This window comes from Crinia signifera, chromosome 12 (genome assembly GCF_055691185.1).
Source record: "Crinia signifera chromosome 12, ASM5569118v1, whole genome shotgun sequence".
Lineage (NCBI taxonomy): Eukaryota > Metazoa > Chordata > Amphibia > Anura > Myobatrachidae > Crinia > Crinia signifera.
Window position 1 is genome coordinate 76,879,763 of NC_139228.1, and position 16,728 is coordinate 76,896,490.

Genomic DNA, 16,728 nt, shown 5'->3' on the forward strand with positions numbered 1-16,728 from the left:
TAGCCAGACGTTCATCGTCTGCAAAGCTACTCTGTCAGTCACTTCATTGGTTACCTGTATTCTACTGTATTCAATACAAAATTATTTTACTTACACACAAAGCCATAAACCAAACGACACCAACATACATATCTTCTCTTATCTCAAAATATCATCCAACCCGACCTCTACGCTCCTCCCAAGATCTGCGTCTCTCACCCACACTCATTACTCGCTCCCATTCCCGATTACAGGACTTTCTTCGGGCTGCACCCACTCTGTGGAATGCCCTCCCAAGCACAATAAGACTCTCCTCCAGTCTCCAAACCTATAAGCGTTCCCTGAAATCTCATCTCTTTAGGCAAGCTTATCAAATTCCAGAACCAGTCACGGAACCTGCATTCAGGTGGAATCGATGCAATAAAGAATACAGTATCTGTCCTTATGTATCAATGCCTATATCCCTATAGATTGTAAGCTTGCAAACAGGGCCCTCCTACCTTTTAACTGTCTGTAAATACCCTGTTTGTTGTTTCACTGTCTCCTTTGTAAAGCGCAACAGAATATGCTGCGCTATACAAGAAACTGTTAATAAATAAATAAAAGTGAGTGGAATATACAACAGTGTGGCGTAACTGCATTTCCACATAGTAAATGATAATAATTTCCCAGACGGCTTTCCCAAGAGTCTTTGTTTTCTCGGAAATCCCAAAGATAAATATTAAAGGAGAAGAGTTCAACGTATGAATGAAAAGGCGACAACCCCATTAGCTCCATGTGTTATCCGCTTATTACTAAGTAACGGAGTGTGGGGTCAATGTTCCTACAAATTCTGTATTATTTTGGGAACTCTTTTCCAGTGTAAACAAGGCATTCTATATAGAAAAAAGGCTAACACTGATCCACATCTTGGGGGGGGGGGGGATTTAAGTATTTTACATTCTGGGGGCCACTAGATGGTGCCAAAGGTTACTAAAGGTCCGTACAGACTGAGTGATTTTGCCCAGCGTGTATGCTGACTGAAAATCGCCGGGCTATTAAATGCTCAGTGCATACACACGCTGCATTTTTTGCTGGGGGTGGACGACTTTCCATAAGCAGGACGCTATAGAAAACCATCCACCCTGTTACTCATCTGCTGGTAACACCAGCAGATATGCGGCGGTGGCCGGCGATGATGTGGGAGCGCGCATCACCGCTCACTGCGCATCCGCTACCCCATACACACTGGGCAGGTTTCGAGCTGAAAGTCGCCCTGTGTTATGGGCCTCTAGTTTGCACAACTGCCGGCGCTGACATTACTGTTATATTGTTCTGTCATTTGATTGGTTGATAACTAGTAATCCTACAAACCAGTAAGACACAGTAGGCCATAAAGAAACAATTGCAGATGTCGTCTGTTTCTCGTTTTGACGCTTTATTTTTCATAACCTACAAGATGGAAATGTCTATTCTTCTGCAATAATAGTGCCCACTGTGGTCCCAGCATTTGGGGCATTATAATATAGAACTTCTATTACTAAATTATACTGTACGTTACTTTAGTCCGACCGGCAACTCATTCCTCATCTACCCATTGATACAAATAACCTTCACAACCTCATCATGCCAAAGTTTCTACTCCATTAAAAAGTCATGTACATGAGACCTTACAAGGGGGCGCTGCTCTGTCACTCACAAAGTCTAAAGGAAAAAACAATACTCTTTACCTAGAAGGGTGCCCACGATTTTGATCGTGGGCATCGTAAGGAAAAAAAATCACGTCGGTCGCATCGCATGCGACCAAAAAATCGCATGCGATGCCACCGACGCGATTACCGCGATTTCCCATAGGGAACAATGTTAAATGTCCCAATTGACCCGATTTTCCATAGGGAACAATGTTAAATGGCCCACAGAGGCCAAATAGGCACCCTGAAGTGTGAAATGGCCCCCCCAATTGTTAACGCCACCCCACGATCAACGTCAACCCAAAGCGTGGCGAGCGCAGCGGTACGCGTCCTACGACCTTTTCATACCCCCACTATCCACGTCGGCGTGGAGTTGAGAATAGAAAGTGTGGCGAGTGCAGCGAGCCCGAAGCGTGGCGAGCGCAGCGAGGGGACGCGGACACCTTCACAGGTATACGCGTCCCCTCGCGGGCTTCACAGGTATCCGTGTCCGCTCGCCACGCTTCGGGCTCAGTGGCTCGCTGAGCTCGCCACACTTTCTATTCTCAACTCCACGCCGACGTGGATAGTGGGGGTATGAAAAGGTCGTAGGACGCGTACCGCTGCGCTCGCCACGCTTCGGGTTGACGTTGATCGTGGGGTGGCGTTAACAATTTGGGGGGCCATTTCACACTTCAGGGTGGCTATTTGGCCTCTGTGGGCCTTTTAACATGGTTCCTTATGGAAAATCGGGTCAATTGGGACATTTAACATTGTTCCCTATGGGAAATCGCGGTAATCGCATGCGATTTTTTTGGTACATGCGATGCCCGCGATGGGCGCCCTTCTAGGTAAAGAGTACCGAAAAAACTGCTGAGCGAGACATTAATGCAGCATAGAACAACATGGGATGCTGACTATCAGAAAGCAAAGACGACAGCAGTATGAGCAACATACAATAATAAACCATCAATAAAGGTCTCACACCAGGAGATCAACTACTTTAAACTGGTTAGAAATTAATTCGGAGACATTAAAAAGAACGGTGAGCGAAGAGGTGAAGAACATTACGAGTTCCAGGTTTCGATTCCTTTTACTCATAAAGCAGACAGCGACACCACAGGCAGGGAGGAGGAACTGCATGGGTTTTCAATGCTAGCGGGTGCTAGACTGAACACTAGGTATTTTTACGAATGCTCAGTTTTGGGTGATTTTGCATTCAATTTGCAATGTGGGGATTTACTAAAGGCAAAATTGAATCTAAAACCAAATACTAATCAAAATCTAATATCTGCAAAACATCAGAACTTTAACATAGGATCCCCTGATTTACTAACATTCAAATTGAAAAACAAATGACACATTCCATAATACAGTAAGACTACTAACAGACAGGTGATTTTAACTTGTACATATAATTGCATTCCGCAGTAAGTTGTAGCTGCTATGTGTGCACATGGGAACATACATTGCGCCAACGCTGCTCCCCGCTAGGTTGCATACACTCGCACCCACGGTTTCCCATGGGCTGTGTATGGATTGAATTTGTGAGCATATGCTTTCCGCCCTGTAAATCCACAACACACATTCCATGAAGCAACAACATAATATGACACATCTGTAAGTAGAGGTGGGGATTTCCCCACCACTGTCCAGGAAAGTGACCAGCTGTCATGAATGTGTTGCTGTTTTAAGAGACTATTTCAATTTTTTTATGCTTTATTTTTATAACCGATATTTAACTTGTGATACAGTGTTTTTAAAATTATTTTTCTAACCATTCCTGTTTATCCATGGCCATAGTGAGCTGTATTAAGATTCCATTAATCCATTAAATATATAAAAGTCTAACTACCCCTAACCTCTATGAGGGGGAAGTACCACCAGTGACCACTCGACAGACCAAATGACTGTCATTTTTCAAATCCTCATATCCTGCTGGATATGGAGAAATATGGAGAAAGGGAGCTAGTAATGATAGAGATTGGACGTAGGAGCATATAGGGACTGGGGGTGGGGTGGACAGTTTGGGTGAACTGTCACAGCTCAAAGTGAAAGTACATTGCAGAAGTTGTCATTTTGATTGGCTTTTAACTAGTATAAATAATAAATCATTTGATTTGTTTTGTTCATGGCACTGGAGGTATGATTTGGATCATTATGGTGCTCTAGGATGAATGCTGGAATAACTAGACCTAGATTACAGGGTATTGCTTGATGCTGCAAGATTCGGTGATAGCCCAGATTGAGATTTCCAGTCTCTCTTTGCATGTTGTGGATCCTGTGGAGTCTAGACCAAGGGAGATGAGCGCCAGGCCAGTAGGTCCGGACACTGGACTCACAGACAGATTGGCTTTCTATGCACTGTAATCAGAGACCTATGCTAGGTACACACCAGACCAAGACGACCGTACCAGGAAATCCAGGAAATCTGCATCAGATTCCGATCTGTATCCAGTTGAATGGATCTTTTACAGATCCTGACTGCAGCAGGTAGGATCTCCAAAACAACAAATCGGGGACCCGCATAGGATCGGAATCAGATCTAAAACATGCCCAAGTTACATACAATCGGTCTAGATTGCAATAAAATTGGGGGAATTGAGGCCAAATCGTTCTGCTGTGTACCCTACGCTACCCGTAAGATATACAATATAATGGCCTGTCTTCATGCATTTATCTTACCATGACAATAGTAATATACTACTTCCTACAGTGCAATATTGTCCAAATAATGCTTGAGAGGGTGAAATAACAGTCACCAAATATTGGGATATCTTTAGGTATTGTCTGCATTAACCCAAATGAATTCCATTGCGGCAGAATCGCTGTAAGCTTTTTACCCCATCCTGCCTTTAACTAGAAAATATACAGTACATTGTTTTTCCGTTTCTGCTAGTCTAAACTTTTTTCTTCCAACCATTCAAATATTACCATATACAGATTGAGTATCCCTTGTACAAATATCTGTTATCCAAATTACTCCAAAAACCATACACTCCAGAAAGTGCAAAAAATGGTTTCTTGTTTATTAGCACGGCACCCAATTTTTTCATCTTATGCCATCGCATCGCATGCCATATAGCCGCATACGATGGATGCGATGCAATACGATTTTTTATTGTATAAGCACCCTAATGGGTGCTTACAATTTTAAATGCACCCCCACTCTTAACGCGAACCCGAAGCGTGGCTAGCGCAGCGAGCCCGCAAGGGGCGGCGGTACCTGTCCTCCGACCTTTTCATACCCCCACTATCCACGTCAGCGTGGAGTTGATTTTACATAGTGTGGCGAGCGCAGCGAGGGGACGCGTATTACTTTACATGTATTCCGCGTCCCCTCGCCGCACTATATAAAATCAACTCCACGCCGACGTGGATAGTGGGGGGTATGAAAAGGTCGGAGGACGCGTACCGCTGCGCTCGCCACGCTTCAGGTTGGCGTTGAAAGTGGGGGGGGGATAATTTAACTTTGTAAGCACCCATCTGGGTGGTTGTACAATAAAAAAATCATATACCATCGCATTGTATGCCATACAATCCCATACAATTTTTTATTGTACAACATCGCATCGCATACCATATTTAGTCTTATGGTATACAATGCGATGGGAGCCCTGCTAGAAAACAAGTACCAAAAAATGTTTTTACTTGCTAAAAACACTACTGGACACATCTGTACCTGGCCCTACTGAGGACATCTGTAACAGCACTACCGGGGAAATAATATGTAACTGGCACTACTGGACACATCTGTAACTGGCACCACTGGGGACATGATCTGTAACTGGCACTACTGGGGACATGATATGTAACTGGCACTACTGGGGACACGATATGTAACTGGCACTACTGGGGACACTATCTGTAACTGGCACCACTGGGGACACTATCTGTAACTGGCACCACTGGGGACACTATCTGTAACTGGCACCACTGGGGACACGATCTGTAACTGGCACCACTGGGGACACTATCTGTAACTGGCACCACTGGGGACACTATCTGTAACTGGCACCACTGGGGACACTATCTGTAACTGGCACCACTGGGGACACTATCTGTAACTGGCACCACTGAGGACACTATCTGTAACTGGCACCACTGGGGACACTATCTGTAACTGGCACCACTGGGGACACTATCTGTAACTGGCACCACTGGGGACACTATCTGTAACTGGCACCACTGGGGACACGATATGTAGCTGGCACCACTGGGGACATGATATGTAACTGGCACTACTGGAGACATATGTAACTGGCACTACTGGGGACATCTATAACAGCACTACTAGGGGCATTATATGTAACTGGCACTATATATGTGCAAGAAAATGATTGCTTGACATTCGAATTCAGTTCTTGAGATTTTACACAAACTTTGTTTCATGTTTTGAAACCTTGTTTTATGCACAAATAAATATATCTGTGTATGTCATGTGTTTGATGTGTAGACAACATAAATCAAAGATACCGCAAGATACATCATTAAAATAGAAAAATATTTTGAAATACGGAATAACCCGTTATCTAAAATTCTTCTGGTCCCGAGCATTTTGGATAAGGGATACTCAACCTGTATCTTTCTATTTCAAGATATTCACTAGAAACCGTAAAAATGGGAACTAGATACCTTTGCAATGTTAACCCTTGCAGCTTTGGAAAATCCTGGTGACAGTTCCTCTGCCTGTAAAAAGACACAAAAAGTATATGACAAAGTAAGTATTGTAATTACAGTATACAGATGGAGCCGGCTTAAAGACTCCTCTCTGGCGTGAGCCGGCGATAGGGACTGCATCACGCTTCAGGGAGACGCTGCCCATTCCGGGGGTGTGTGTGTGTGTGTGAGGGGGGGGGGTTCAGGGCTGCAAGGGGGACCAGAGGTGACTCCCGTCAGGCTCCATTGCCACGGAGCGCACGAGCGTCTCGTGAGCGCGCGACCCTGACGGTAACCGGCCGCTGGCATGGGCTGGCGAAAGATAGAATCACCAGCGGCTCCATCTGTATATCCAACAGAAGAGCACACATGCGCACACATACACACTTACCTTCAGGAACTTGTCCAAAGCTTCTTGCACAGTAGCACTTGGTGGGGATTCATACAAGGCAGAAGCAGTTTTTCTCTCCAACCAGCCAAGATTAGAGACCTGAACACACAGAGATTTCTGATCATGTGAACAAATACAAAGCATGCGTCATGTCTAGAGTGGCTTTCTGTATCTCATGTAGGCAGTGTAGATCTTGCAGATGCCCCCCAATATTGGCAGCGTGGACCCTGCGCAGGGAAGGGGGGGGGGCAGGCGTCAGCAAATGCATATACACTTGCCAATGCCTGCTCGGATGTGAGTGATAGCAGGGGGGAGCGACGGCCGTGCTGCTGCTGCAGCATGGCCACTGTTAATGAGGACTCCGCTATCATACCCCGCTATCCACGCAAGCGAGGAGTTGATTGTATTTAGTGTGGTGAGCGCAGCGAGCCCGAAGTGCGGCGAGTGGACGCGGAATACATGTAAAGAAATCCGCATGCGCTCGCCACACTATATAAAGTCAACTCCACACCGACATGGATAGTGGGGGTATGAAAAGGTCGGAGGACGCATTCCGCTGCGCTCGCCGCGCTTCGGGGTGGCGTGGATAGTGCTTGTGTTTTAGGAACACATTCACACCTGCAAATCATTCACATCATACAGCGGACACAGTAATGACGACATGTGTTAACTAATAACTAATTTACTAATAAATAATTAAGAGCATTCATGAATAATTAAAATATAACAAATTTAAAATAAAAAACAGTAATGATTAAAGAAAAACAATAAATAAAACAATAATTAATTGTCCTTGGGGAGGAGCTTTAGTGCCTGAACTATGCGAAGGCCACACGAACTCTCTCAGATATGACTGCAGCTGGTGACGCGCAGTGCCTCTTTGGCGCTTATTGCGCCACTTACAGTACATGTGCCCCACAGACGCTCTACATTTTGCATATGTACCCCTGTGGATTTTTGGTTCACCGTAAAATGCTGATAACCAGGCAGTTCAAGTTGTGCGGTGCTGTATGCCCTCCAGCAGTCTCCAGCAGGTAGTAGCGCCCATGGGAACCCCTTCATGAGCATTCCCATGGTAAGCACCCAGTGACGAGCAGCTGACATCACCGGATGTCAGCTTCCCGCCATTTTCCCTTACGAATAGATGCAAAGCTAAGACACATCAGAGTGTCTTCGTTCAGCGTGTTCTTTTCACATCATTCAATGGTCGGTGTTTCTCCATAGGCTGTGATGGATGTTTTTGCTAAACATCCATTCGTAGCCGTGCAGGGGAATTCGCCCCGAGAACGAAAAGTCCTAAATATCAGCCGTCTTGCAGGATATACTATTCTCACTTTTGCTTGTAATGATTCTTGTGACAAGTTCAGGCTGCGTCACCGATTGGTAGATTAATAAATCATATTCCACAAGATTAGCGCACCTACCTCATAGCACCACCGCCCAAGCAGAAAGTAGCATACAGGGTCACAGGGCTGTAAAGCGATTGCCTTTTCAAGGTGTTCCTAAAAACAACAAAATACGATTTGTATATAATAACAAAAACATTTTGTGATGTTCTATCATCCAAAGAATTTACAACAGTCGTAAATTACCAATCCCTAATACAGGAATCAAGGGAAAGATTAAACAATGACCAGTGCTACGGAATTATAAAAACATGAAATGTGTCAACAAATGTGAATTACATATAACCTATAGATATATATATATATATATATATATATATATATATATATATACGAATACCAATGCAATTAATATAGGAATAGAATTCTTTATAAAATGATCAATCTATAGTTTTAGTCAAATAAAAAGAAAACCGTTACACATTAATATGTAATAGAAAGGGAGTGGATCTCCACAGCGCTATTCTCAGGATTTATCTTTAACCGGACAGTTCCATCTAGAGTGTCCAAACCGCAAGGAAAAAGAAAGAGAGTCTCTAGGTTAACAAACACACAGGGTACTCTCGATTTCAACACGGTGAACCCCAACCAAGACTCACCTAGATTGACTAGGAGATTTTCACATCAAGGTATCTTTACTTATTATCTGCTTAACACTCATATGAACACACTCCCCTAGGGAACACTCCCTATGTTCATCAAAAGGTTTCTTTATTTTATTTATCCAAAGGTAAAACACAATTTATTGCTTTAAAATGCAGACCCCCACGCCTCCTCACCCGGAATGAGGAAACAGAAGGGCAATTAATCCAAAGATGACATCAAAGACTGGTGGTGGAGGTCCCAAATAAAAGTCTTTCAAACACCAACGCCTTTCAAACTTTAAAAGTTTTTTCTCAGGGTGTGGTACCACTACCCCTTCCCCACATACCATTGTATTTCTGAATTGTGTATAGTTTGTGGCGAGATCTCGGGTATCCGTTGGACACGGACTCCTGTAACTGAGTGACGCGGCCTCTGGCGCCAGATTCAATTTATAGTCCAATGGTTCGGACATTTCACCCCTTAGTGCAGGGTTTCCCAACCTTAGTCCACAAGGTCCAGAATTTAGTGGTACCGTATTCCCGCTTCAGTACAGAGGAGTCACATGTGCTGAATACGGTCGTGGTTTGGAACCTCTGCTATTACTGTAAAGGGGATGAACTATTCCACACAGTAACATTTCACTTTAGAAATTTTTTTATATAATAAATAGTTTTAGATTTCTTCCAACTCTAAATATTTTCTGAATTTGCTACATTCATCTAATAAGGGACCTATTCACATAAAAGGGTCTCAAGCTGCCAAAAGGTTAGAAAAATGGTAGACTAGATGGGCCAAGAGGTTCTTTTCTGGTATCCGGACTGGTAATAGACGGACTCATCATAGACAGTCAAAAGGTCGACAGGGTCAAAAGGTCGATAGGGTCAAAAGGTTGACACACAATAGGTCAACAGGGTCTAAAGGTCAACAGTCAAAAGTTCAACAGGGTTTAAAGATCGACATGGTCAACATGCATTTTTTTACTACATTTTCAGCCGACCGGTGGTATTTCATGCCCTACCATCCACTAGGGCATAGAGGGAGAATAAAATAGGGTACTTGTTTCCTAGCACGGCCACAATCGCGGGCATCGGGTGTCATTTTTAGTGGTCTGCGACGCGACCGACGCGATGCCCCCGATTTCCCCATTGAAATGCATTGAAAAAAGTCAATATCGCGTCGGTCGCGTCATATGCGGCTAAAAAAAGCTTAAATGGTCCAGACGCGATGCCCCCGATTTCCCCATAGGGAACAATTTTAAATGCCTCAATTTACCCGCGATGCCCCCGATTTCCCATAGGAATCAATGTTAAATGGCTCAATTTACCCAAATCATCATAGGGAACAATGGTAAATGGGCCAGAAAACCCAAAAAACACCCCTTAACAGTGAAATGTCCCCACAAAAGTAGTTGACGCCACCCCACGATCAACGCGAACCCGAAGCGTGGCGAGCCCGCGAGGGGCGGCGGTACGCGTCCTCCGACCTTTTCATACCCACACTATCCACGTCGGCATGGAGTTGAGAATAGAATAGTGTGGCGAGCGCAGCGAGCCCGAAGCGTGGCGAGCCCCGCGAGGGGACGCGGAAACCTTCACAGGTAAACGCGTCCCTTCGCGGGCTTCACAGGTATCCGCGTGCGCTCGCCACACTATTCTATTCTCAACTCCACGCCGACGTGGATAGTGGGGGTATGAAAAGGTCGGAGGACGCCTACCGCCGCCCCTCGCGGGCTCGCCATGCTTTGGGTTCGCGTTGATCGTGGGGTGGCGTAAACTACTTTTGGGGGGACATTTCACTGTTCAGCTGTGTTTTTTGGGTTTTCTGGCCCATTTCCCATTGTTCCCTATGATGATTTGGGTAAATTGAGCCATTTAACATTGATTCCTATGGGAAATCGGGGGCATCGCGGGTAAATTGAGGTATTTAACATTGTTCCCTATGGGAAATCGTGGGCATCGCGTCGGTACCATCGCACCCGATTTTTTAGTGCATGCGATGGCCCCGATTTTTCCTCACGATCATGATCTTTGTGGCCGTGCTAGGAAACAAGTACCTAAAATAGTGTGCCGAGTGCAGCGAGCCATGCAAGGGTGTCGACATAGACACCCTAAAACCGCATGTGGACCTTTTAACCATGTGGACCTTTAGACCCGGTTGACCATATGACTGTCTATCATGAGTCCGTCTATGTTTTATACCATAACCTTCTTTTCTGCCACCAAATTCTATGTTTCTTACAGTGTAATATAATGATTTTCACTTACCTTAAAAAGATATCCAATCTGAATGCGTTTCTGAATGCCTTCGTGTTCTGAGTGCTGCCCACAAAGGATGGCAAACCTAGTAATGAACAAAGCAGGCAGAATTGATGGAGATGTGCGAGACACCGGTTAACTTTGTCCCCTAAAAAGGCTTCCGGAAGGCTTCAGAGCTTCACTTTTTCCACATTTTGTTACGTTAAAGCCTTATTCCAAAATGAAATAAATTAATTTTTTCCTTCATATTTCTACACACAATACCCCATAATGACAACGTGAAAAAAGTTTTTGGGGACATTTCTGCAAATTTATTTAAAAACAAAAAATTAAGAAATCAGATGTACCATAAGTGTTCGCAGCCTTTGCTTTCATCAACTTTGGCAGCAATTACAGCCTCAAGTCTTTCTGAATAGGATGCCACAAGCTTGGCCCGCCTATCTTTGGGCAGCGTCCCCCATTTTTCTTTGCAGCACCCAGTCTGAGGTCAGAGCGCTCTCTGTACATTGCTGCATTCATCTTTCCCTCTGTCCTGACCAGTCTCCTAGTTCCTGCCGCTGATCCCCGCAGCATGATGCTGCCACCACCATGCGGTCACTGTAGGGACCGGTCTGGTGATGACCGGTGTCTGGTTTCCTACAAACACCTAGTATTCACGCCAAAAGTTCAACCTTTGTCTCATCAGATCGCAGAATTTTGCTTCTCATGGGAGTCCCCTTTAGGTGCATTTTGACAAACTCCAGGTAGGCTGCCATGTGATTTTTACTAAGGCGTGGCTTCCATCTGGCCACTCTACCATACAGGCCTGATTGGTGGATAGCTACAGAGATTGCCGTCCTTCTGAAAGGTTCTCCTCTCTCCACAGAGGAATGCTGTAGCTCTGACAGAGTGACCATTGGGTTCTTGCCAACCCCCCCTCCCCCGAGTAGGGCCCTTCTCCCCCGACTGCTCAGTTTAGACAGACGGACAGCTCTAGGAAGTGTTATGATGATTCAGAACTTCTTCCATTTACATATGATGGAGGCCACTGTGCTCATTGGGAACTTCAGAAGCAGGGGATATTTTCCCGAATCCTTCCCCAGATTTGTGTCCTGGAAATAATCAATCTCGGAGGTCTACAGACAATTCCTCTGATATCACTGTCATGTAGGACCTTATGTAGACAGGTGTGCGTCTTACCAAACCATGTCCAATAACCTGAATGTGTACCACAGGTGGACTCCAACTAAGCTGTAGGAACATCTCAAGGCTCATCAGCGGAAACAGGATGCACCTGAGCCCACGACAAAGGCTGTGAATACTTATGTACATGTGATTTCTTAAGATTTAAATTTGTAATACATTTGCAAAAATCTCCCAAAAACTTTATTCACGTTGTCATTATGGGGTATTGTGTGTAGAATTTTGAGGGTAAAATTGAATTTATTCCATTTTAGAATAAGGCTGCAAGGTAACAAAATGTGGTAGAAGCGTTGTGAATACTTTCCGGATGCACTGTAACAGTCAGTTTACTGTATGTATCTGCTATTTCACATTACTAAGAATCAAACCGGTAAGTTATTAATAATATTAGTATAGCTGAAGAAGTCCCAGCTGAGCTCTGTGGCCATGTAAAAGAATGAGTCGTTTGTTCCGCATTAGTCCCAATATATGCATTTCTTACAGTCGGTGTTCATCCATTACAGTACTGTTCTATTACACATACTTTCACATCTCTAGGATTGTATTAAGCTTAGATACAAAGAACGGTCATCTTGTATGTACGTATTGTGCACATTTTAAGATGGAATTACGATTACAACATTTTAGGAGATGGTATTTCCTAAGCTGGGTACACACTGGGCAATATGCCGGATTGGACAAACTGGGCCAAATTTAATAGGATGAGAGTTTCAGAAAGTGGGAGATTTTGGGAGAGTTTCCCATTCTTTTTATAGCAGCAATCAACTACATGGCAAAATCAGCCTGGTTCTGCAGTGTAAATGATTGCTGCTTTAAAAAGAATGGGAAAACTCTGCCAAAATCTCTCACTTTTTCGAAACTGTCACCCTATTACATTTGACCCACTGTGTTGCTTACATCGGGTCATTGTGTGCAGACTATTGCATGCTCCGACATGCCGTTTGTCGCGTCTTCTGATCTGGTTGGTCTGAAGATATTGTCTAGGTCACAATACTCCTGGGTGTGAGCGTTTGAGCAAGATATCATTTAGGGTGTACATGCCAACCAACATATGGTGCCGTCGGCCACAATCTGGATCTTTTAATGTCTACCCACCTTTAAAAATGGAGGCGGAAAGGTTACATAACCAAATATTTTAGGTGGCACGTAGAATTACTCAAGGTCTAATAAACCCCAGAGCTGGTTGCTCTGTATAGCCCCACTCATAGGGGTACAATGGGGTACATTTACTACTCAGTGGCATGAAAGCCTTTTACTGTAGGCCAAACATGTTTTACTATTTTGGACACAATACCGCCTGGCTAACGTTATACATATGTATTATGAAAATCAATATTCTCCCAAAAAAAACCCCCAGAAAATTACAAGCGCAAAAGCCACAAGCTCCAATTTTTCACCTTTAAATAAAACGTGTGAGTCTGAGCTTTAGTTATCTGCATTGAAACATCAGTAATAAATAATATATATTTATTGGTAAAATGATGCGATGCTGCATTCGTTTCTCTCTAGTGAAGAATGAGAATATAAGCCAAGATCTGCAGATGTGTGCGCTCTACACAGCCCACCTGGGACTAACAAATAATATCAATGAGAAGTGATAGGAGGTTGACATTTACTGCAAATCACGCATTTAGCTGAATAAAGATGTATTCTTCTTATCATCCCTCAGGAGCTCAGAGCTCAGACTATTTGTCTATCCATTTACAGACACTAGAAGTCCGCTGTGTGGGGATGGCTGGCTGCTGCTCTGCATTGCACAGAATGCGCTTCTCCTGCAGATACTGGAAGGATGCAAGAACCACAAGTAAAGATAATATGGATATTCCCATGGCCTCAGGCAGCTGAACAAATAGTCATATCCTTACCATGTGGGGACAGGAGAACTTCAGAAAGAGATAACATAACCTATTTATTTCCCTTTCTCTGCGGGGTACGAGGAGAAAAGAAAAATGACCGATGACTCTCCCAGAAATGTAAGCTGTACAGAAATACGCAAAAAGTCATCTGGAGCCATACAAATACATAGCCTCAAAAACAAAGCTTGTAGCAGCTATATTGTATCGACACAACATGAGAATGTCATCATGGCTGCATTGTACATGAACCACGTTGGAGCAGATGTTGTGTTGACATGGTTAGAATGCACACAGCATATTTACTAGTTGTATGGATAGAGAACAGTAGGGGAAATTGAAAAAAAAAAAATCTTAATTAAAAAGGAAAACTGTTGGGAACCTCTGCTACACACCATCAAATATGAACATGAGAGGCATTTAAATAGTGACATTTAGTCAATCAAGACATGTCAGTTTACAGGTCATTTTCTCAAAAATGCTCACAAATGGATTCATTTGGCAGGCAGGGCTGGCTCTACCATTAGGCAGCTTTAGGCATCTGCCTAGGGTGCAAGGCTCTGGGGGGGGGGGGGGGGGGGGGGGGGGGGGGGGGGCGCCACCAAGTCTGCCTATCAAAAATTAAGGATGTCTATTGTACCTAATGCAGGTGGCATTAAGTACCTCCATATTTTCCCTTGAGGCATTGTTCCCTACTTTGCTGCCCCCTCCTCCTTGTACTATGTTGTGGGTGGCAAAGGAGGCCTCCAGGGAAAGCAGGGAACTTACCTTCTTGAGGTGGGGCTGGGAGGACCACCCAATTTTTTTGGAGCCTCCCTGCTATTACCGAATTTTTGTCAAGTATGTCTTAAGGGATTGGAAAGTTTGTATTGGTGGCAATATGAGGGAAAGGCGGGGGGGGGGGGGGGATGCAGTAAGTTGAAGTTTTGCCTAGGGTTCTGTGAAGCCTTACACCGGCCCTGTTGGCGGGACATGTATATGCAGGTGTGGTCTAGCTGGGAAATTCATTTGAAAATTTGCAGCTGATATCCGGTTTGGTGATGGTCACTCGCACCAGAAGAGCGCCGAGTCATGACTGAGTGGATTCAACACGCAATGGTCTGTATTGTAGCCGGTCAACCGTGCGTTGTAAAACAAACGGAATCTGTGCGATCCAACTGATATCGATATGGGCAAGTGTGTATGCAAATTATGGCGGGGGTGGGGCGACGGTCATGCTGCAGCTGCAGCATGGCTGATGTTGACAATGTCCACCCGTGTCCGAACATGCTTGGTCGAGAGAGGGGGCTGTTAACGACACATGGGAGAATGCATCATTAATGATGCACAGCGAGCGCATTGGACAGTATTGTTCACAATAACATTAAGAAAGCCCTTTCTAAACTATATTGTGATTAATATTGTCTAGTGTCTATTGCCGTTAAGTAATCCCACTGATGCTCTTGTTTAAGAATCTGTCTGGCAGAGCCAGATCATCCTGCTCCGGGCAAGGAGAAATACTGTACTATATAGGCAAGACCTCATCTAGAATACCATGTCAAGTTCTGGAGGCCGTATCTCTCAAAGGATATAAATTCACTAGAAATGGTACAAAGAAGGGCAACAAAAATGGCACATGGCCTACAATAAAAAACTTACCTGGAAAGACAAAAAAAAAAATTGGAATATGTATAATTTGGAGTCGAAAAAGGGAAAGGGGGGACATGATAGAAACTTTAAAAATATATGGAGGATTTTAATAAGGTCCAGGGGGGAAACATTCTTCAAATGAAGGGAAGTATTAGAACATGAGGACATGCACTGAAACTGGAGGGAGGTAGGTTCAGGGGAAATCTGAGAATAAATTATTTCACCAAAAGGGTAGTGGACAAGTGGAATCCCCCATCAGAGGTGGTAGAGGTTAAGATAGTAGAACAATTTAAACATGCCTGAGATCGACATAAGGATAGCCTTACAAAGCAATAACGATCAAATAGGGTTTAATAATAACAGTACGGGTAACAAGGGGGCAGACTAGAATGGTTCTGATCTGCCATCAAGTTATAGGTTTCTAATTTCCTGGTGTAATTAGAAGGAAAAAAAAAATGTTCAGCTGTAACACAAAATAATGTACAGAAATCAGATCTATTGTATAACGGACAAGTGTCAAGTTGAGAGAAGAGTCATAAGGAACAGCAGCTTCTAAGAAAGTTACTATAACTAAGCTCAATGTAAAGGCTCTAATGGAGCCTGTTTGAAACCCGATAGACCAGGGCTGGGCAGCACCGGCCCTCCAGATGTTAGTGAACTACACATCCCAGAATGCCTTGCATCAGTTTCAGCATGGCCACATAGCAAAACTAATGCAAAGCATCCTGGGATGTGTAGTTCACTAACATCTGGAGGGCCGGTGTTGCCCAGCCCTGCGATAGACCAATATACAAAATGATGGTTGTATACGCACCACACCCTCAAACTCTTGTAAGACACAGGTCTAGTACTGAAATGACAACTGACATGGACAATTGAATAGAATAGGTTCTGGATCTCCGTTTGTGGATTTGCAGGGGGAATCTCATTTCATGATCCGGCGGTTTGTCTTGGCAGGAAGAGAAAAGTGTTGTATCGTTGGAACCTCTCGAAGAGGTGCCAGACACCGCTGGAAATAAATTGACTGGGCCGAAATCTGCACTTTCAAAAGGACAAAGCTTTAAGCTAGCCCCCAACTCCCTTAACTCTGACAGAAGGCAAAGAAATGAAAGGCAAAACTCTCAAGTATGAACCATTTTC

General features: G+C 44.1%; 1 protein-coding gene across 1 annotated transcript in view; it reads right to left on the reverse strand.

Annotated features, from left to right (window-relative positions):
- RMDN3 (regulator of microtubule dynamics 3) overlaps positions 1-16,728 on the reverse strand; it is a 78,600-nt gene that overhangs the window by 11,777 nt on the left and 50,095 nt on the right. Inside the window, exons 8-11 of the mRNA XM_083167061.1 lie at positions 10,934-11,009; positions 8,103-8,180; positions 6,679-6,777; positions 6,264-6,317 (exon numbers count right to left, since the gene is read on the reverse strand). Coding sequence (XP_083023187.1) covers positions 6,264-6,317; positions 6,679-6,777; positions 8,103-8,180; positions 10,934-11,009 — 307 coding nt within the window. The remainder of the gene's footprint in view (positions 1-6,263; positions 6,318-6,678; positions 6,778-8,102; positions 8,181-10,933; positions 11,010-16,728) is intronic.